At 39.5% G+C, this 21,789-nt stretch overlaps 1 protein-coding gene across 1 annotated transcript in view; it reads left to right on the top strand.

Annotated features, from left to right (window-relative positions):
- LOC308351004 (protein MFI) overlaps positions 1-21,789 on the top strand; it is a gene marked incomplete at both ends in the record, with an annotated part of 39,331 nt that overhangs the window by 8,104 nt on the left and 9,438 nt on the right. Inside the window, 5 exons of the mRNA XM_080816454.1 lie at positions 2,185-2,277; positions 7,988-8,041; positions 8,175-8,372; positions 9,739-9,866; positions 18,524-18,694. Of these exons, the coding sequence (XP_080672580.1) occupies positions 2,185-2,277; positions 7,988-8,041; positions 8,175-8,372; positions 9,739-9,866; positions 18,524-18,694 (644 nt within the window). The remainder of the gene's footprint in view (positions 1-2,184; positions 2,278-7,987; positions 8,042-8,174; positions 8,373-9,738; positions 9,867-18,523; positions 18,695-21,789) is intronic.

Genomic DNA, 21,789 nt, shown 5'->3' on the forward strand with positions numbered 1-21,789 from the left:
TTGGTGTCTGGTAAGGATCCGCTTTCTAGTTCATAGGTGAACAGTTGTTTTCTTGCCATGTCCTCATGTAATGGGAGGGGTCAGGGATCTCTCTGAGGCCTCTTTTCTTCTCTTTTTTTTTTTTTTTTTTGTTTTAAGAGAAAAGGGAGGGCTAGAGGGAGAGCGAAAGAGAGAATCTTAAGCAGGCTCCGTGCTCAGCATGGAGCCCAACATAGGGCTTGATCTCACAACCCTGAGATCATGGCCTGAGCTGAAATCAAGGGGTGCTTAACCAACTGAGCCACTGAGGTGCCCCGGAAATGATCATATGGTTTTTATCCTCTCTCTTGTTGATGTGATGTTTCACATTGTTTTTGAATGTTGAATCACCTTTGCAACCCAGGAATAAATCCCACTTAATCGTTGTGAATTATTTTTTTAATTTATACTTGGACTCAATTTGCTAATATTTTGATGAGGGTATTTGCATCTGTGTTCATCAGAGATATTAGCCTATAGTTCTCTTTTTCAGCAATATCTGTCTGGTCTTGATATCAAGGTAATGCTGGCCTCATAGAATGAATTTGGAAGTTTTCTTTCCTCTTCTTTTTGGGATAGTTTAAGAAAAATAGGTCTTAATTCTTCTTTAAATATTTGGTAGAATTTGCCCATGAAGCCGTCTGGCCCCGGACTTTTGTTTTTTGGGAGTTTTTGATTACTGACTGATTCAATTTCTTTGCTGGTTATCAGTCTGTTCACATTTTTTGTTTCTTCTTGTTTCAGTTTTGGGAGCATATATGTTTCTAAGAATTTCTCCATTTCTTCTAGGTTGTCCAATTTGTTGACATATAGTTTTTCACAATATTCTCTTATAATCCTTTGTATTTCTGTGGTATAAGCTGTTATTTCTCCTCTTTCATTTCTGATTTTGTTTGAGTCTTCTCTCTCTCCCTCTTTCTTTCTTCCTTTCTTCCTTCCTTTCTTTCTTTCCTTCCTTCCTTCCCTCCCTTTTTTCATTCTTTATTTCTCTCTTTTTCTTTCTTTTTTATGAGTCTGGCTGAAGGTTTATCAATTTTGTTGCTCTTTTCAAAGAACCAGCTCCTGATTTCATTGATCTATTCTACTGGGGTTTTTTCCCCCAGGTTTTAAAACTTTTTTATTTGCATATTAAAAAATTGTGCATTCCAATAATTAAAATCATTTGAACAACAAAAAAAGGCACTTTACAGCTTGTAGCACACGTTGGACCAGCTTTCACTGTTGTCCCACCCAGCTTCTTTGTTCACCAGCGTACAGGTTCTTTTCCTTCCCTGCCAGCCAGACAGGCCGATGGGCACGGCAGCGGTCTTCCTTGTGGGTAGTTATGTTTTGACGTGAGCTGCACCATTTCCACAGGCAGTTGCCATGGGGCTTCACATTGTCATACTGGTGTTGTGGGTTACTTCTGTTAGAATTGATCTGAGTTGATGTAAGCATGGTGAGGCAGGGTGGACTTTTACGAAGAGTTGCTGAGGGTTTGGGGGAGCATAGGACATAAGGAGAATGTTACCAAAGAAATAGTTTTCTGAGATAGAATTGTTTGGAGTAGTCCGCCTAAATATTGTGCTAACATGAATAGTAGATCGGGTTTGTAAGTCAATGGCATTACTATAGGAACGAGGTTTCTGTAATGATAGTAAGATAATAATTATTTAGTGCTTTCTTGTGCCAGAAGTTGTTCTAGGAGCTTTACAAATATTAACTCATCAATTCTTCACCATAGCTGTATGAGATACCCACTGTCATTCCGGTCTTTCAGCTGAGAAACTGAGTGGTCAAGCTAAGCAGTTTGTCCATGGTCACATGGTTAATGGGAACCCAGATAATACTGTGCCAGACTCCGTGTTCTTAACCAGCAGGCTGTTTTGTCTTTCTCCTGGTTTACTCTGGCTGCATAGAAGTGACTCCACCAACATTCTGGGTATTTGATTTATAGTTGCTAATGTAGTTCCACAGTTAAAGGTAAAACTCTTTGTGAGAATAAAACCGGTATTGCCTAGCTTGCCAAAGCAAACCCTGAGTGGATGAGATTTCTAAAATCTAGTTTATATACATAAAGTCTATTTTTACGGTTTTTGCTCATTTTGCCCTAGTTAGGCACAAAGCTTTAATTAGAGGTAGAAAATCCAGTTTTGACCATAGAATCTTATGTGCTTGAACCTTTAGAATGTCGCTGTATTCCAACACTATAAAGGACTGATTGATATCAGAAGACAGGGGGAGCCACGTCAGATAGTGAAATATATTGATCCTAAAGAGGTGAGGACGGTATTTACTCATACGGCATCTGTTTTTTCCCTTCAAAATATGTGAGTGCTCTATAAATGTGTTTGTGTTTCTTTTTAAAAAACTTTTTATTGAAGTGTGACCCACACATGGAAAAGTTCATAAAACACAAATGTGCAGCTCAGTGGGTCATCACAATCCCCCGTGTAGCGATCACCCAGATCAGAGTCTCAGACTTTAGACCCCTGGCTTGTGGCACCCTGCACACCTCTGCACATCGCCGCCATCTCCCTGCTCCCAAAAGGCAACCACTAGTTTGCATTGAAGCTTTGTTGTTGTTTTTTTCCAGTCTTCTCTATTTTTGAACCATGTGTAAATAGAATCCTCTGGTGCGCTTCGCTATTTTATTCAACCTTGCATTCGTGTAGCTGAATTCTATTCATTTTCTAAAAAGTAATGATGGTTATTTAATTTTATGACTATACTACTGTTTATTCATTCTACAGTTGATTGACATTTGTATTTTTTTTCCAGTTTGAGTCTGCTACAAAGACTGCTTTGGGGAATATTCTTATTCATCTGTCCTGTGCACGTGTGCACGGATTTCTGCTCCACCCAGAAATGGAATTTCAAATTCTTTTCCGAAGTGACCATACAATTTGTATTAACCATCATCAGTCTTTTGGAATTCTTGGTGCTCTGCATCCTTACCAATGCTTAATATTATAAGCTTTTTTTTTTTTTTTAAGATTTTATTTATTTGTTTGACAGAGATCACAAGTAGGCAGAAAGGCAGGCAGAGAGAGAGGAGGAAGCAGGCTCCCTGCTGAGCAGAGAGCCTGATGCGGGGCTCGATCCCAGGACTCTGGGACCATGACCTGAGCCAAAAGCAGAGGCTTTAACCCACTGAGCCACCCAGGCGCCCCTACTATAAGTTTTTTAAGAACAGTCCTCCCTTTAGACATAAAGTTTTGGTCCCAGCGCCTGCCTTCTTAGTTCTCTATCTGAGGCTTTGGGCTGAGGTCTTCAGGCCCCTGTGCAGTCCCACTCTGAGTGAGTCCACGCACACTCTCCTTCCTACTCCCCTCCCCACCCATTCACACCTCGAGGTCCATGCAAGTGCTGGAGCCTATTGAAAGTCAGGACTCCCTCAGCCGTGAGAGGACCCCTGTGTCTGTGCTGCTCAGCCTCACTTTCAACACTACAGGGCAGGGGGTCAGGGATGGACCAGGTGGGATCGTTGCCTCCTCCACTGTTCAGGGTTCCAACTCTTACGTATTACCACTACAGTAAGTGATTAAAAGTTTTCTTTCCCTTTCTGCTTGTTTCCTTCATTGGCTCTTCTGATACCTGACAGCTCAACAACTGTTCTCCCAGGTCACTGAGCTCCTGACATTTTTGTGTGTCTTTTATGGGTATATTGTCTCTTACTCTTCCAGCCTTTAAGCGGTTCTTTATGTGTTCTTCTTACAAACCCTTTGTTGGTTTTCTGTGCTGCACATGCCATTTTTCATTCTGTGATTTAACTTGTCACTTTTATGGTCTTCCCACTGTTTTGTTTTTTTTTTTTTAAATCATGAAAAGTATCAAACATACACAGAAGTAGAAAGAATAAAGTAATAAACCACATGTACCCATCCCCAAACTTCAACAATTAGCAATTTATAGCCAGTCCTGCCTCATCTACATTTCCACCCTCTTTCCCCAATCCCTAGGTTAATATTTTGAAACAAGACTTCATTGTTGTGGTGAACAGAGTTCTTAATTTTAAAATAGTTTAAATGATCAACTATTTGTATAGGGTTGGTGCTTTTTATAAACTGCACTAATCCTGAAGTCATAAAAGTATTTTCCTATATTATATATAAACTTTACCGATTTGCCTTTTCATATTTAGATCAGCAGTACATGTGGGGTTGATATTTTGTGTACGGTGTGAGGTAGAAGTTACTTTCATATTCTTCCCTATATATATATATCCAGATGATGAAACACTGTTTTTTTTTTTTTAGATTTTATTTATTTATTTGACAGATAGAGATCACAAGTAGGCAGAGAGGGAAGCACAGAGAGAGAGGGGGAAGTAAGCTCCCTGCTGAGCAGAGAGCCTGATGTGGGGTCCATCCCAGGACCCTGAGATCATGACCTGAGCCTAAGGCAGAGGCTTAACCCACTGAGCCACCCAGGCACCCCAGAAACACTATTTTTTAAAAACATAGTCCTTTCTCTACTGCTCTTCATGCCACTTTTATCATAAATCAAGTAACCATTTTTGTTTTGGTCCATTTATGCATTTCTATTCTCTTCCATCGTCTATTTTCCACCCTTGTCGTAATTATTATAGGTTTGTATTAGTATAGGTTTAAAGCAAGTGTTTTTATGGTAGAAGAGTACTCCCATTTTGTAATTCTTCAAAAAGACACTTCCAAGCTATTGTTAGGTGCTTTGTATTTCCATGTAAATTTTAGAATTGTCAGTTTACACACATAAAATCCTCCACCATCGGGAAAATAGTGGACTAGGGAGCTCTTAGAGTAACTGTTAGAATCACCTTTATTGGAATCCTGGAATCCAGTAAAGGAAACATAGGGCAGCTAGGAGAATGCTTCATGAAGAAAAAGGCTGCTAAATTCATGAGGAAGCGTTGTTGTGTGTGTGTGTTCACCCACCCAGCATGCCTCATGCCTCAGCTTGTTGGTAACAACGGAGACAAGCATTCACATTCTTGGTGTGGCTTTCTAGGGCCAAGGGGTCAACTAGAGATCTTATTCTCAAAAATTGTTGTGGACTTTGACCTCTCTGGCAGTTGCTTTAGGGACCTGCACGGAGGCTTGCCTTTGTTTCTCCTCACCGCTGCCAGGCACCCCCAGGGCTGGGCCAGCTCCCTGCCCACAGACGAGATACCGGGGGTGCCAGACAGGTCAAGAACAGGCAGACCCAGAGCCTGGGAAGGACAAGACTGAGGATGAACATACAGGGTGTCTGAATCAATAGAGAGTATATTAAAAAATAAATTAGTGATTGTCAGGTGCTGGCTGGAGAGGGAGAGAATGTGGAAATGAGGAGTGACTGCTTAATGGGTATATGGGTATGGGGTTTCCTTTGGAGTAGAAGAAATATTCTGGAAATAGACAGTAGCTAAACAATGTTGTGAATGTATCAGATGCACTAATGGTAAATTTGTGTTGTGTGTATTTGACACAATTTTATTTTATTTTTTAGCGAGAGAGAGTGGCAGGAGAGGGGCCGAGGGAGAGAGAGAAAATCTTAAGCGGACTTCATGCCCATTGTGGAGCCTGTTGTGGGGTGCAATCTCACAACCTTGAGATCATGACCGGAGCCAAAACTGAGAGTCAGATGCCTAACTGACTGGGCCACCCAGGTGCCCCTAACAAAATTTTTAAAAATGTTTTAAAAAATACTTTGGAATTTTAATTCGGATTGTATTGAATATTTATATCAGTTTGAAGAAAATGGACTTCTCAACTCTTGAGAGTTCCAGTCCATGAAGATTTGTAGGAAACATGGTGATGTACTGCCCAGATTCCTCTTCACAAGGAGAGTTGGTACCCAGTTCAGTTCCAGGGACTGTGATCAGCAGAGAGCCTCCAGCCCTGAGCATCTTGTTTCTACCTTATCTGGGGAGAACTGCCTCATGGTCAGTCAGGTATTTCCAGGGCAGTTCATATCCAGTAACCAAGCAGTGTAGGATAGAGTAGGGAAGGGGACATCAAGTCTGACCTGAGGTAGTCCAGTTTGGCAATATTCACTCTAGAAGCCAGACTTGGATCGCCCTGCATAGTAACACAAAATCATCCTTCCTCTTCTTTTCTAGGTGTTGATCCCTTATTAACATGTGGCACCCAAATGTCGTTTCAGTATCTTCTTCTGGAAATCCCGATCCATAACATTATTTAGTTCTATAATTTCTCTCAACAATGCTTTATAGTTTTCTGTGTAGAGAATTTGCACATTCTTTCTTAGATTTAGACCTTGCTTTTTCAAGCTCTTTTTAAAGAGTGATTAGAAAATTTTTACTAACTTTGGGGCACCTGAGTGGCTCAGTTGCTTGAGCATCCCACTCTTGGTTTCGGCTCGGGTCATGATCTAATGGTTAATGGGGTTGAGCTCCACTTCATCGTCGGGCTCCATGTTCTGTGGGGAGTCTGCTTGAAGATTCTTACTCTCTGCCCCTCCTCCCTCTCATGAACATTCTCTTGCTAAAATCTTTAAAACAAATTTTTTTTACTGATTTTTGTTGCAAATATGTAGGAAGACAAGTAATTTTTGTTTCTTAGCTTTGTTTCAGCAACTTTGCTCCCTCATTTATTAATTCCAATAATTAGTGCGTAGATTCTTTTGGATTTTCTACATGAACAAGCATGCCAAATTCAAATGAGTCTAATTTTTCCCTTTCCAAATATACAATTTATTTCTTTTGCTTATACTTCTGCATTAACTAGAGCCTTCAGTAAATTGGTGAACACAAGTGGTAACCACTGCCATTCGTGATTTCAAAAGGAAAGGGCTCAGTAATCCATCAAGTATACGGTATGCTATAGGTTTTTGTGTAGAAAACTTCTATTAGAAAGTTCGCTTCTCTCTTTGAGCGAAAACAAGTTTTTCCCCCAATCCAAAAAATGGATGTTAAATTTTATGACATTTCTCTGCTCTTATTTTACTTGAATGTTAAACTACTTAGCATTTCTGGAATATACACATTTTGGTCAAAGTGTCTTATCCTTTTCAAATATCATTGAACTTAGTTTGCTAGTACTTTGCTTAAATTTTTGTACCGACATTCAGGCAGACCATGTAATTTAGTTTCTCATATTGTTTCTGTCAGATTTGGTATCACATTTAGCTGGCATAGTAGAACAAGTTGAGAAATGTTCCTTCTCGCATTGTGTGTTCTTTCTTCTGTGCAAAACTTCATGTGGTCTTTCAGGCTTTACATGAATGATTTAGGATAACATGTATTTTCTAGTCTAACTTAATATTATCAGGGGGTTAGATTGAATTGTCTTCTGATTGAGGACCCAAAATTGTTTTCTCTACTTTGCATTTGGTACAGGGCACTAAAATTTAGAAGACCAATTATATACAGTTCTTATAAAATTTAAACATGTATTTTTGACTTAACAAAAGCTAGTTAGGAAAGGTCATTTGGTGTTAAATTAGCCAACCATAATTTTTTCCCTGAATTTACCAGTAAAGTATTACTTAATATGTAAATCATGTATTTGAGGACTTATGTAAGATTTCTGTCTTGTGAATAACATATCAGTTTGTTTTTATACTTAAATGTTGCACAGAAAATAAACGTAGTTTGGTATCATTTTTCCAGTTATCATGGAAGCTGTTTTCTTTGGATGCCGTAAGAAATTAAATCTTAAAATATTTTTAAATTTAAAAATAATTATTTGAGGGGCGCCTGGGTGGCTCAGTGGGTTAAAGCCTCTGTTTCGGCTCAGGTCATGATCCCACGGTCCTGGGATCGAGCCCTGCATCGGGCTCTCTGCTCAGCGGGGAGCCTGCTTCCTCCAATCTCTCTCTCTGCCTACTTGTGATTTCTGTCTGTCAAATAAATAAATAAAAATCTTTTAAAAAATTAAAAATTATTTGAGGTTTATTTATTTGATCTATTTCATAAATAATGTATGTTCAGCAACTATTTTAACATGATAGTCAGAAGTAGTGAACTAAAATATACAGTGTTGAAGAGCAATACATTTTTTTATAGGCAGAGCTTCTAGATGCTGCTGCAGGCGTTCATGTACGATTCAGATTAGGCGGTGTAAGTATGGATTGATTCTTATTTGGTAGTTTTAAAGCATATTTATGTGAAATTTTAAAGATAAAATTTTTAAAATGTAAACCATTTCTTGGTAATTAGATTAAAATGGTCCTTTGAACTTCTCCATATACAGGTTAAATTTCCACCTGATATATACTATAAAATTTTCACTCATAGACATATTGAAGATCTGTGTGCAAATAGCCCTAGAGATTATACAAAACTTCCAGCAAAATATACATCTCATATTAAAAGTGATCTTCAGGAAGAGGATCATAGTGGCTGGTATCATCGTGTAGAAAACAATGGCTGGAGGCCTGTCACTGATACAGTAAGAAAAGAGAAATATTAATAATTTTGAATCTTAAATATTTAGAAACTCTTAAAAATTAATTTTAAAACAATAAATCTTGGTAATTTGATAAAAAATGATGAGATTAACTACCAGGTTACTAATAATACTTCAAAATCAGCAGTATATCTTTTTTTTCTTTACTTCTGCTTTTAGTAATCAGCTTGATATGGGTCATCTTTAGACCCAGATAACAAAGCAAATTTGAAAATGTTGTTGAATCTGTATTAATTAATCCTTGGACTAGAGCTGGGAATTCTTGAGAAAAATATAATGTTTTCTCTTATAGAGCTTATAACAGCAGGGACTAGTGGGAAATAATTTGGGTCGTCATGGTGTTTGGAACTTTAACATGTCCTCATTAACTGAATGGAATGATTTTAACTATACATAGTTCTGACTTAGGGACTTTTCCATAGGCACCCAGGTTTAATGTCCTTTTTGTGGAGATAATCTCTAAGGATACTTGTAAGCTTACATTTTACAGGTTAATAGAATCAGGTTCTATAGCTCTAGATGTCTCTTTGGGCTCATATCTTCATTCAGGTCCTTAGTCTCTGGTATGCAGATTATGGAATTGATATATTATGTGTACTAAAAAGTGAAAATGATCAAGATGTGAGTTCATACATTCATTCAACAAACCCTACTGCATACTAACCATATGTCAGGCATTGTACTAGAGGCTAGGAATACAATGGTAGATAAAATAATCTCTTCCCTCAAGTGTTTGTCCTTTTCAATTTAGGAGAGAGTCAAGTAAAAAGAATATTTCAGTACAGAGCTGTGAGTCTGTGCTTTAAGAGGGACAGATACATAGTGTTACAGAGGATAGCAAACTCTCCTCCTTTTTCTTTAATGTGTATGTGGTAAAGAAGAGGAAATGAATTCAAAGTAAGAAAAGAGGCAAACGGTTAGGATAGCATGTCACACGGGGAAACCACAAACTTTTGGAGCATAATGATGAGACTGTTCTTGAAGGGTGCCTGTACTCCTTGAGAATTAGAGTCTTCAGAAGTCAACAGCACGAATAGTAGGTAAGGTCTGTTATGAAAAACAAAAATAGTACTGGAGTATGTCTATGCATTTATCTGTTCAACCAGTAGTTCTTAAGTACCTCAAGATACGAGTGCTTTGTTAGTCTTTCTGTAACATGTGCCTCTGAAAGTGCAATGTGCCACTCACCCATGGTATCATAAGAAATACCTTAAAAGGGGTCTGTTCACTTCTCTGTTTCTACCTTGACATATTCCTACTGAACTCACAGAAATTCTTGTCTGTAACCAGATAACCTCACAATCAGTATCTCAGCACTTTGTGTACTCATTTTTCATTTCCTCAATAGTTTTGGATGTCTACTGAAAATGCAGAGGTAGGAGAAAAAGAAATCGAATTCCATTTCTCTAAACTGAAGAGAAGGCAAGATATGGAAAAGAAAAGAAAAATTAGAAAGATAGAATGGATGAGGAAAATGTAAGTTGGAAAGTTGGTGAAATAGTTACTTACTAAATATATACTATTTTAAGTTCTTTAAAAAATGCTATCACTATTAAAATGACTACATGCTATTTTTCAAAGAAAATGTGAGCTTACAGTTCTGTTTTTAAAAATGCATAGAAAGCAAACATTTAACAAATGTGTGCTATGTGTGAGATACTGTTAATCTCTAGGATATAAATGGAGAAAGACATGTTGTCTTTGACCTCAAGGAAATTACAGTCTATTGGAATATCAGATACGAAAATAAGCATTTACTCTTATATACCAAATAACTTTTATTTAGCCCTCCAGATCCACTATGTACCCTTCTTAACCCTTCTTTTTGCCCTAAGACCCTGACCTGTGTGTATTACACTAAAAGTCATTCTGTACATGTCTAACAAATGTTAATAGCAAGCGAAAACATCAAATTGTTTACAAGTTTACTTCACTCCATACGCAGAACAAATCCCCCAGATATTTAAAGTAATATAAAAATTCCCGGATCCCAAATTATGTAAAATTCACAAGATATTCATGAGATACAAGGTGGTCATGGATCAGAAGACTCCATATTGTTAACATGTCCATTGTCTCTGGATTGATTTGTACATTCAGTTCAGTCACAATAAAAATGTTACAGCAGGATTTTGGGGGAAATTGGCAAGTTAGTTTGAAAATTTTTATGGAAATGCCTAGGAACTAGATTAGCCAAAACAATTTTGGAAACATAAAATTTGGAGAATTTATACTACTCGATTCCAAGACTTACTCCAAAGCTACTATACTCAAGACATTGTATTATCAGCATAAATGTAGACATAGGTTAATAGTACAGAATCAAGAGTTGAGAAAAATGGATACACATGTACACTGATGAGTTTTAACACAGGTGCTAAGGCAATATAATTGGAAAATGATATTCCTTTCAATGGATTGGATATTTAAATACAGAAAAATGAACATTGACCCTTATCTCTCACACCATATATGTAAAGTTTTATATCTCAAAAGAGATCACAGATCTTAATATAAAAGCTAAGGTCATAAAATACCTACAAGTAGGCAAAGAAGAAAATCTTAGTGACCTTAGTTCTGGCAAAAATTTCTTATGTAGGACACAGAAGGCATGACATATAAAAAAGTTGTCAAATTACATTTCATCAAAGTTAAAAGCTTTTGCTCTCTGAAAGACACTTAAAAAAATAAAAAGACAAGCTACATGTATATTAGCTAACTGGAATTTGAATAAAATCTTGAGGGGAAAAAAAAGCCATAGACAGGAAGAAACCATTAGCGAGATATATATGTACATATATATATATGTATGTATATATATATACTCATATATATAATATATATATATATATATAACTACTCATGTATATATATGTGAGTAGTTGTCAGTAGTTGTCTGGAGATAGGGGTTTGGGGGAATGAAGGGAGGAAAGGATGAGAAAGGGACATAAGGAACTTTGAGGGGGTGATGGAAATGTTCATTTTTTACTATAGTGATAGAGTCATAGGTGTATACTTATGTCAAAACTCTTCATGTTGTTCTGTTTAAAGATGTGAGTTACTGTACATCAGCTATACCTCAGTAAAGTTGTAAAAACTTTTGTGACCCCCCCACCCATTTTGTCCACCCCCCAACCCACTGCCTTTGACAGTCACCAATCTCTTCTATTTATCTGTGCGCTTGTGTATTTTTAGATTCCATATGTAAGTGAGACCGTAGGGTATTTTATCTTTCTCTGTCTGACTTGCTTCACTTAGATAATGCTCTCAAGCTCCATTCATGTTATTGCAAATGGCCAGATTTCATTTTTTTATGGCTGGATAATGTTCTTGTGTGTGCATCACATTTTCTTTATCTGTTCGTCCATTGATTTTTATAAGAACATGTGCAGACATTCAGAAGACCTTGATAAAGTAGTTCTTCATCTCTTGTACCTGCAGGGTGAGTTGGGGGCAGCCCAGGAACCAGTTGTAAGGGTCGTAGGGTTACAGTGCCTACAATGCAAGCAAGTACTTAATGCTCTCAGGTCCTGGGCACTAAGGTAAGGGCACGAGTGGTGAGGAAGTGGAACCCAGAGACCTGGGATGGGGACATATGGGCAGGCATGGACAAGGCTGAGAACTTTAACCTTAAAACTCCCCTGTTGGTGGTGGAAATTCTTCCTCCCTGTTTTGTGGGACCCAAGCCTTCTCTGCATAGAAGCGTTCCAGCACCTGCACCTGGCCTAGTTGCTGCATGTGCTCACGCTGGTTCTCCACAGCATCCTCCCACGAACATCGCACGTTGCCTCCAGCCCACGGGGAGAGTTCTATCTCAGAACAGCCCGGACACAGCGGTGCAAGGTCTAGTGCAGGAGCAGATTGCTTATTAATCAAAAGGCTTACAAGAATTTACCAACCTTTCATAGGAGCCCTGGAAACGTGTGAGAGTGGATTTTCAGGTTGTGAGATCAGAAGATGATTGGGTTAAATTTACTGATAATGATCACATTCATTTAGGATTATGAATTTAATGCATTGGCTTGAGATGCAGAGATGATGTTAAATTGTCTGTCTGGTTGACTAATCAAAGCCTGAACTCAGCTGAAGCTCTACCATTGCAAATGCCTGCCCTCCTCTGGTGTACTGTAGAGAAAAGGATTTCTGGTCTCGGGAATGCATGTCTTCGTTCCTCTCATGTGCAGTCTGCTCAGCTACCCACTAGCTGTAACCCCAGGAGGCCCTAGAAGACAGTTTTCATGAAGTCACTAATACATGAGAGGAGCTGCAGAGTTCTGGATGAACTCCATGGTAGCTGTTTTTATAGACCGGAAATGACAGTGGGGAGAGCTGTGGTGGAAGTTGGTACCTTTAGTTTGCCAGGAATAATGAAACTCTGAAGTGGTAGGGGTCAAGTGGTGGTGTGGATCGCAGCTAAGCTTCCAGAAGCGTTTCCTCTAATGCAGCAAGTCAGGACAGCCCCTGGCCCCTGGGATGCTGCTGTTGGCCTGATGCATGTTCTTTCTCATCCCAGCCAGCAAGCAGAAAGAGAGGCAGTGTGCATTTACATGGAAAGAAGGGGATGTGCCTTTCCTCCTTATTCTCAGAGCTGTGTCTTCTCTCCTGCTGTTTTCCCTAGGGGCTTGTACATCTCCGTTCCCACAGACCATCATGCCTGTCCTTGCACTGGTGACCTTACACTAATCAGATGCAGTGAGCAGAAATAACTCCCCAGATGACTTCATAGAACAAATGCACACCAGAGGGAGAGAGAGAATTTTGCAAAATGCTAAGGGTTTGCCACATGACTAAAGCTTATGGACATTTTGGGATATCCTTTCTAAAGTGAGAAACAAGTTTCAGTACCTTGGCATGTCTGTCTTGAAGGCACACAGCACTTACAGGGCCTCTCTGGATTTAGGAAGCTAAACATGCCGCATTGCGGTATGCTGCTCCAGCCTGTTTTCATGGTAACTGAATGAGGCTGCTGGGCTCCAGTGGGACAAGGTGTAAGAATGAACATGGTAGCAGGTCCACAGCGTGGTCACGGTCCTCTCACTTGGCCTTTAGGGCCTAGCAGTCCCAACAGTATTGGACAGACAGTGAAATACTGTATGGGGCTTTTTGTAATAAGAGGATCTCAGCACAGAGGGTTTAGGAGTAAGGTAATGCCCTCTTCTGCCAACCTCTATTTTAAATTTGAAAATCAGTTCCTGTTCTGCTACTGGGCCATGGGAGAGACTGGATGCTTGGCAGTAGGACTGTAAGTGCTCTGTGATTATGAGCTGACCCGGGTTTTATCTAATCCAGTGAACCATAAAGCTGAGAGTATACAGCATCATCTCAGTACACAATAGATGAAGTACAGGAGAGAATGGGTCTGAGAAGGTCCGGAGGGCCGTGGTAAGCTGTATGAGCAGGCGGCCCGGAGTCCTTCAACACCCGCGTATGCTGCATCGGCACTGCTTTTCTGCATGCCTTTGGCTTCATGGGGAGTCCCCTGTGACCAGCTAACAGAGGAGAATATATTAGGTCTAATTCACCAGGGATCAGCACAGGATTCTGGCAACATCCAAATATGGACAGTCACTAGATTACAGCCCCCCAGTAGGCTCAGAGAATGGTCAAAGGGTATCCTCCCAGTGAGCACAACCGGTTTTCTACTTCATATATAAAGGAGAAACAGCTTGAGACAGGAACCTTATTGTCTGTGGGCAGTAACTGAGAGCTTCTCCGCTGATTAGGCACTTGGGTGGGATTAAATGAGGAAATTGGGATTAGATCTGGGGCAGGTGTACTCACAATGGGCATAGCGTATGTTTGTGTCCTTGTGAGTGCCCTCCCAAGGGCCCAAGAGGCAGAAAGCGCTAAGTATTCAGATGGACGAGATGACCCAGTCTGTGGATGTCCGTTTCTCACTGGCCGCCTCAGTGGCTGCCCAGTGGAGCCGTGCACAAGGCGGCCGTGGGTGCAGGGGTGGAGGCTGCATACAGACTCCTAAACTTGGTCTTTTCCTCACTGAGGTCGTTCCCACTCCATAGTCTCAGCTGACTGGACGGCAAAGGCCATTGCTCTGCCTCCGACAGCGTGCTGGCTGCCTGGTGGCAGGCTGATTAGTCCCTTCACAGTCAGGTGGCATCTCTTCGTGTTCGCAGTGATAGACAAACATTCTGGATGTGTGTTTGATTTCTCTGCTTGCGTTACTTCGGTCAGCAGTACCATTTATTACAGAAGCCTTGCCCGTCATCATTTTGTTCCATTCAACATTGCCTCTAACCAGGGGCCCATGTACAGAACAGGAAGTGTGGTAATAGGCTCAGAACAACAAAATACATGCACCGTGTGTCCTGTCACCCAGAAGTGGCATTGACGGAACATTAGTATGATTTGCTGAAGCCCAGGCATAGCACGGGGCGGGGCGGGGGGTGGTGGGGTGGGGTGGGGAGACCACCTGGTAGTAAGCCAATGCACATGAACAATCTTTTTTTTTTTTTTTTCCTTTCCTCAGTTTACTCTCAAAACAATCCTCATCCATAACTGAGCTCTCTATTTCTAATGACATGGACATTTCTATCTCAAACTCAACTGGTATAACACTGAATTTCTTATATTCCTCATCATAAAAATTGTTTCTATTCCACATTCCTCTTGGCCTCAGGTTGTGATACCATCATTTACCCAGTCATCCAAGCCAGAAATGTAGGAGTTCTCCTTGACTTCTTACCTTTCATAAGCTCCCATGTGTCATCTGTCACAAAGTCCTATCAGTTCTGCTTCCAAACACTCTCCCAAGTCTGGCATGCCTGTCCCTCCCCGACTGGAGCTCCCCTGCTCTTGTCTCTACTTCACAGGCAGAGTCCTTCTGCTTGCTCGATTTGTCTCTAGTCTTTTGCCATCTCTGTGTAAACACTAATACTATGTCTCAAAAACAGATTAAGTCCCCTCTTTACCCAAAACACATCAGGGGCTCACTGTCCCTACATCCCACATGATAGTCCCTCTCCCCGGGTTGCTCTTTTCTGGCTCATTTCCATGGCAACAAGACTTTCACCTTTTGATACTTGGCTCAAACATCTCCTTCTGAAGCCTGCCCTGACTTAGCTAGGCACTGGCCCTTTTTTGGAGGTGCCTCCACAGATATACATATACTCAGTTGTCACACTTATGCAAATCTCCTCATATTGGTCTGCTGCTTCTACTGTACTTTGAGCTCCTGAAGAACCGGGACTCTGATCTATTTGTCAGCAGAGGGCTGTAGACATAGTAGATGCGTAACAAATACGTGTTTTTTGTTGAATGAATTGAGTGAGCGAGCGAGCGAGCGAGTCAGTCATTCAGTCCTTATGGCTGGATGTGGTTGTAATGTTTCCTTTATGTAAGGTTGCAGGGGGTGAAGGAGAAATGTTACTTGGTGTGCTTTGTTCACTGATGGCATCCTCTACCGACCTTTGCTGAGAATCAGCAGTGAGCAAAATAAACAAAATCTTCATATTTTTTAACCTCTCTCTTAATTTTTTTAAAAGTGTGTTTTTTATATTGCCTTCCTATATCCTACAGATCTTAGCTCTTCTTGACTTCTTTTCCAGTTTAAACTTTGATTCTTACTTGGTCTTTTGCATTTTAACTTCTCTCCCTGTTGGTATATTCAGAAAGACATTTTTATAATTTTTTTCTATTTAAATTTTCTATCTTAGAATAAGAGATCATTTTTTAAAAGATTTTATTTATTTATTTGACAGAGATCACAGGTAGGCAGAGAAGCAGGCAGAGAGAGGAGGAAGCAGGCTCCCTGCTGAGCAGACAGCCTGATGCGGGGCTCGATCCCAAGACTCTGGGATCATGACCTGAGCCGAAGGCAGAGGCTTTAACCCACTGAGCCACCCAGGCGCCCCAAGAGATCATTTTTAAACGGAAATATATTGCAACATTACCTCTAAAGCCAAATTTTATATTGTTTTTGTTTTAAATACCATTTTTTATAAAACAAGTTATGATTATAAAGTGATCTGTATTTCTGGTTACTATTATATTTGAAATTCTGTTCTACTTGCTAGCCTGTCATTGTTTGATTACTGTTCTAGCCCACTTAACTATAAATAGTGACTAATATTTAAAGAGTCTAAAACAGAATTAAATTCTTGGAATAAGTATTATAATTCTTTTTAAAATGCATCCTTTTCCTGTTTATCCTTGATGAGAGCAAAAATAGATAACTGAATTTTATAAATCACTGTTGCCAAAGGAAAAAGAAATATCATCCAGGTGTCCGAATCTAATCACAAGTGTATATTTGGGAATGTAAGACATGAAAGAACTCATAAAAAATGTGCTCACCTGGGGCGCCTGGGTGGCTCAGTGGGTTAAAGCCTCTGCCTTCGGCTCAGGTCATGATCCCAGGGTCCTGGGATCGAGCCCCGCATCGGGCCCTCTGGTCAGCAGGGAGACTGCTTCCCCCTCTCTCTCTCTGTCTGCCTCTCTGCCTACTTGTGATCTGTCTGTCAAATAAATAAATAAAATCTTAAAAAAAAAAATGTGCTCACCTCTGGCCTTCCAGAAGTTTCTGATTTCTAAATGCATTTTTGTTGTGGCATCAGCATTTGTTGATAAACCTGGGCCATTGGATACCATTATTCATTCATTCATTCATTCATTTAGTATATATATTTTTTGAGTGTCTGTTATGTTCAGGAAATATAGAGAAGATTGCAAGTTTCACGGAGGAATCCCATCTGTACACAATGCTTTGTAAATGGTGGACAGTCGATAAATATTTATTACATGAGTAAGTGAATGAAGAACTATAGAAAAATTGTGAAATCATACTTCCTTAAAATTTGTGCTCTTGCTAACTAATATAAATCAAGAGGCATGTTTCTCCTTCTATGAAAGTAGCTCTCATGGATCGTTACCTATTTAAAGTTTGAAAAAGTTAGAAACTTTATGAAGGCGGAGACATACCTTGTTACTGTCAGACCCCTTACCATCCAGGAACTTGTAAGCCTTCTTTTATTGAATGTTTCCTATGTGCCAGTCGTAGTTCTGAAGCTTTATAAAGATTCACACTTCTAAACCCTTCTGGAATGCTAAGAAGAGGAGTATGATGATTACCATTTTAAGGTAATATGAAGCCCAAGAAGACTAGGTTATTTGGAAAGGTCGTAGAGCTAGTAAATAAATCACAGAAGCAAGACTCAAGGCCAGATGGCTGGATATCAGAGCCCTACCTAGCCCTTACACGACCGCCGTGCCGCTTCCTACTCTGTGTTGATTTAATAAATGAAAACAGTTTCAGCATAGGTTGACTTTAAAAACGGAATGCCAATATAGATCCTAAAACGAAAAACCAAAGAAAAAATGCTATTTTCTAATATTCTTGGTAAAGACTGCTGACTTGTCTCTACTCACTCAGCTCACGTGTGGTAGAGGCACTCATTGATGCATGAGACAGGACATGAGACAGAACAGTGCCACCGAAGAAGTCTCAGCTTGGAGTCACATTCGAATATGGGCTCTGAAATCTGTTTACTGCTTACATGATCTTGAACAATTTCTTAACTTCTCCACCTCCCCCATTTGCTCACCCATAAAATGGGAGTAAAAACAGCTGTCACGAATGGCTGTGTCTTTTTAGAATTAAACAAGATAATGAATGTATGAAAAGTACCTAACACAAAAGAGGATGTTACCATCTCTCTTCCCTTTGCCTCTCCCTCTCTTTCCTGTTCCCCTCTACTTTCCCAGCCATTACCAGCCCTTAGCCACATGACCTTGTCTTCCAGGACTTAATCTCTCTCCTGAAAGATGAGAGGTTTACTCATCTGATCTCCAAGATCCCTTGACTCTAATTTTGTGATTTGGTGATTTCATTGGTTTTTCATTGTACCATAGCAATGCAGTATGCTGAGGGGTGGTTTTGAAACGAGGCTTTACTGGGTAACGTGGTTGATTCAGTTGCTTACTTTCTCTTTCTTTTTTCTTTTTTTCCCCCAAAACATCCCATCACAAAGAATTGTTTTGGATGTATTTAAGTTAAATCAGGTGAAAACGTGGTTTAATATGTAAGTGGTTTCACAGCAACAATATATATGTTAACTGCATCTACTAGTAATGACCAGTGTCACAAGATTGATGTCTCCCTTCCTTTCCCCGTTTAGGTACTATGCAGGAAACCTAGAGGCTAAGTCAACAAATCGTAGAACTCTAGATTTAATTCACACAGCAACCAAGGGGCTAATGAGAGCTGTCGAAAGCGGTGGAATAGATTCAGTGATGGAATGGGAAGTGGATGAAGTGCTGAACTGGACAAATGCCCTGAACTTCGATGAGTAAATGCATTCTCCTTTTACTGGGGAGCAAGGGCAGGCCTCATGTGTGTTTCTGATGTTCCCACCTCTGCTTCGAATCTTGGGCCCACAAACATAGTCTTAAAAAGAAGAAAATAAGAAAGAGTATTGTTTGTCTAGAAAAAAAGAAGATATGAGGGAAGAATATAAAAAAGATGATATAAAAAGTAGAAAAAAATTAGACTTAGGTATTCTTTTTTTTAATTGAAGTATAATTAACATACAGTGTTATATGAGTTGTAGGTCTATAAATAGTGATTCAACAATTCTGTGTATAGCTCAGTGTTCACCATGATAAATACAATCACCATCTGTCACCACGCAATTTTACTATGTGTATTATCAACTGTATTCCCAGTGCTGTACTTCTCATCTCTGTGACTTGTATCTTTTAATCCCCTTTATCTGTTTTACCCGTTCTGCTACCCACCTCCCGTTGACAAACATCTGTACTCTGTATTTAGAGTCTGGTTTTTTATTTGTTCATTTGTTTTTTAGAAACAAAATCTAGTTCTTAGATTCCACACGAAGTGAAATTCTTTGGTATTTGTCTTTCTCTGTCTGACTTATTTCACCTAGCATTATACCTTCTAGCTCCATCCATATTTTCACTAATGTCAAGAGTTCGTTTTTTATGGCCGAGTAATATTCCACTGTGTGTGTTTGTATCTGCGTCATCTTTTTTATCCATTCATCACTTGATGGACACTTGGGTTGCTTCCGTATCGTGGCTACTATAAATAATGCTGCAATAAACATACATATCTTTTCAAATTAGTGTATTTGTTTCTTTTGGTAAATACCCAGTAGTGGAATTACTGGATCACATGGTATTTAAGTTTTTAATTTCCTGTACTGTTTCCACAGTGGCTGCAGCAGTTTTCATTCCCATCAATAGTGCAGGAGGGTTTCCTTTTCTCCACATCCTCACCAACACTTAACTATTTCTTCTCTTGTTGATTTTCGTTATTCTGATAAGTATAAGGTGATATCTCATTGTGGTTTTCATTTGCATTTCCCTGATGAGTGAAGTTGAGCATCTTTTCGTGTGTCTGTTGGCCACCTGCATCTCTTCTTAAGAGAAAGGTATATTCATATCATCTGCCCATTTTTAACTGGGTGCGTGTGTGTGTGTGTGTGTGGAGTTGTATAAGTTATTTATATATTTTGGATATTAACCCCTCATTGGATATTTCATCTGTAAATATCTCCCATTCAGTAGGTTGCCTTTTCATTTTGTTCATAGTTTACTTTGCTATGTAAAAGCTTTTTATTTTGGTATAGTCCCTGTAGTTTATTTTTGGTTTTGTTTTCTTTGCCTGAGGAGACATAGCTAGAAAAATGTTGCCACGACCGCTATCAAGAAATTACTGCAGGGACGCCTGGGTGGCTCAGTTGGTTGAGCAGCTGCCTTCGGCTCAGGTCATGATCCCATCATCCTGGGATCGAGTCCCGCATCGGGCTCCTTGCTTGGCAGGGAGCCTGCTTCTCCCTCTGCCTATGCTCGCTCACTCTCTCTCCCTCTCTCTCTCTCTCTGACAAATAAATAAATAAAATCTTTAAAAAAAAAAAAAAAAGAAATTACTGCATACATTTTCTTTCTAGGAGATTTCTAGTTTTAGGTCTCACATTAAGGTCTATAATCATTTTGAGTTTATTTTTGTGTGTGGTTTGAAAGTGGTTCAGTTTCATTCTTTTGCATGTGGCTGTCAAGTTTTCCCAACACCATTTATTGAAGAAAATATTTTTATTATATATTCTTGCCTCCTTTGTTCTAGATTAATTAACCATATATGTATGGGTTTATTTCTGGCTCTGTACTCTATTCCATTGACCTATGTGTCTGTTTTCATGCCAGTACCATACTGTTTTAATTACTATAACTTTGTAGTGTATTTTGAATTCTAGGATTATGATACCTCCAGCTTTATTCTTCTTTCTCGAGAATGCTTTGGCTATTTGGGGTCTTTTGTGGTTCCATTCTAATTTTATGATTGTTTGTTCTAGTTCTGTGAAAAATGCCTTTGGTATTTTGATAGGGATTACGTTGTATCTATAGACTGCTTTGGGTAGTGTGAACATTTTAACATTTAAAAACCAATGGGGCGCCTGGGTAGCTCAGTGGGTTAAGCCTCTGCCTTCAGCTCAGGTCATGATCTCAGGGTCCTGGGATCAAGCCCCACATCAGGCTCTCTGCTTGGCAGGGAGCCTGCTTCTCCCTCTTTCTCTGCCTGCCTCTCTGCCTACTTGTGATCTCTCTCTGTGTGTGAAATAAATAAATAAATAAATCTTAAAAAAAAAAAAACAACTTATAAAAACCAATGTGCAAGCGCGGTATATCTTTCCATTTGTGTTGTGTTCAATTTCTTTGATCAGAATCTTACAGTTATCAGAGTATGGGTTTTTCATCTCATTTATTAGGTTTATACCTAGATATTTTATTCTTTTGGGTGCAATTGAACATGGGATTGTTTTCTTAATTTCTCTTTCTGCTACTTTGTCATTAGTGTGTAGAAATGCAACAGATTTCTGTGTATTAATTTTGGATTTTGCAACTCTACTAAATTCATTTATGAATTCTTTTTTTCCCTTTTTTTTTTTTTTAGGCTTCTGAGTATGGAGCCCAACATGAAGCTCAAGCTCATGACCCCTGAGATCATGAGTCAGATGCTGAGGGGAGCCTGGGTGGCCCAGTTGGTTAAAGGTTTGCCTTCAGTTCAGGTCATGATCCTGGGGTCCTGGGATTGAGCCCTGTGTCAGGCTCCCTGCAGGGAGCCCGCTTCTGCCTCTGCCCCTTTCCCTGTGCTTGTGCTCATGCTTGTGCTCATGCTCCTATGTGTGCTCGCTCTCTCTCAAATAGATAAATCTTAAAAAGAGAGAGAGAGAGTCAGATGCCTAACCGACTAAGTCACCCAGGCACTTCATTTATGAGTTCTGATAGCTTTTTGGTGGAGTCTTTCAGGTTTTCTATACATAGTATCATGTCAACTGCAAATAGTGACAGTTTTACTTCTTCCTTACCAATTTAGATGCTATTTATTTATTTATTTGTTAGATTTTATTTACTTATTTGACAG

The sequence above is a fragment of the Martes martes genome, assembly GCF_963455335.1.
Source record: "Martes martes genome assembly, chromosome: 10".
NCBI lineage: Eukaryota > Metazoa > Chordata > Mammalia > Carnivora > Mustelidae > Martes > Martes martes.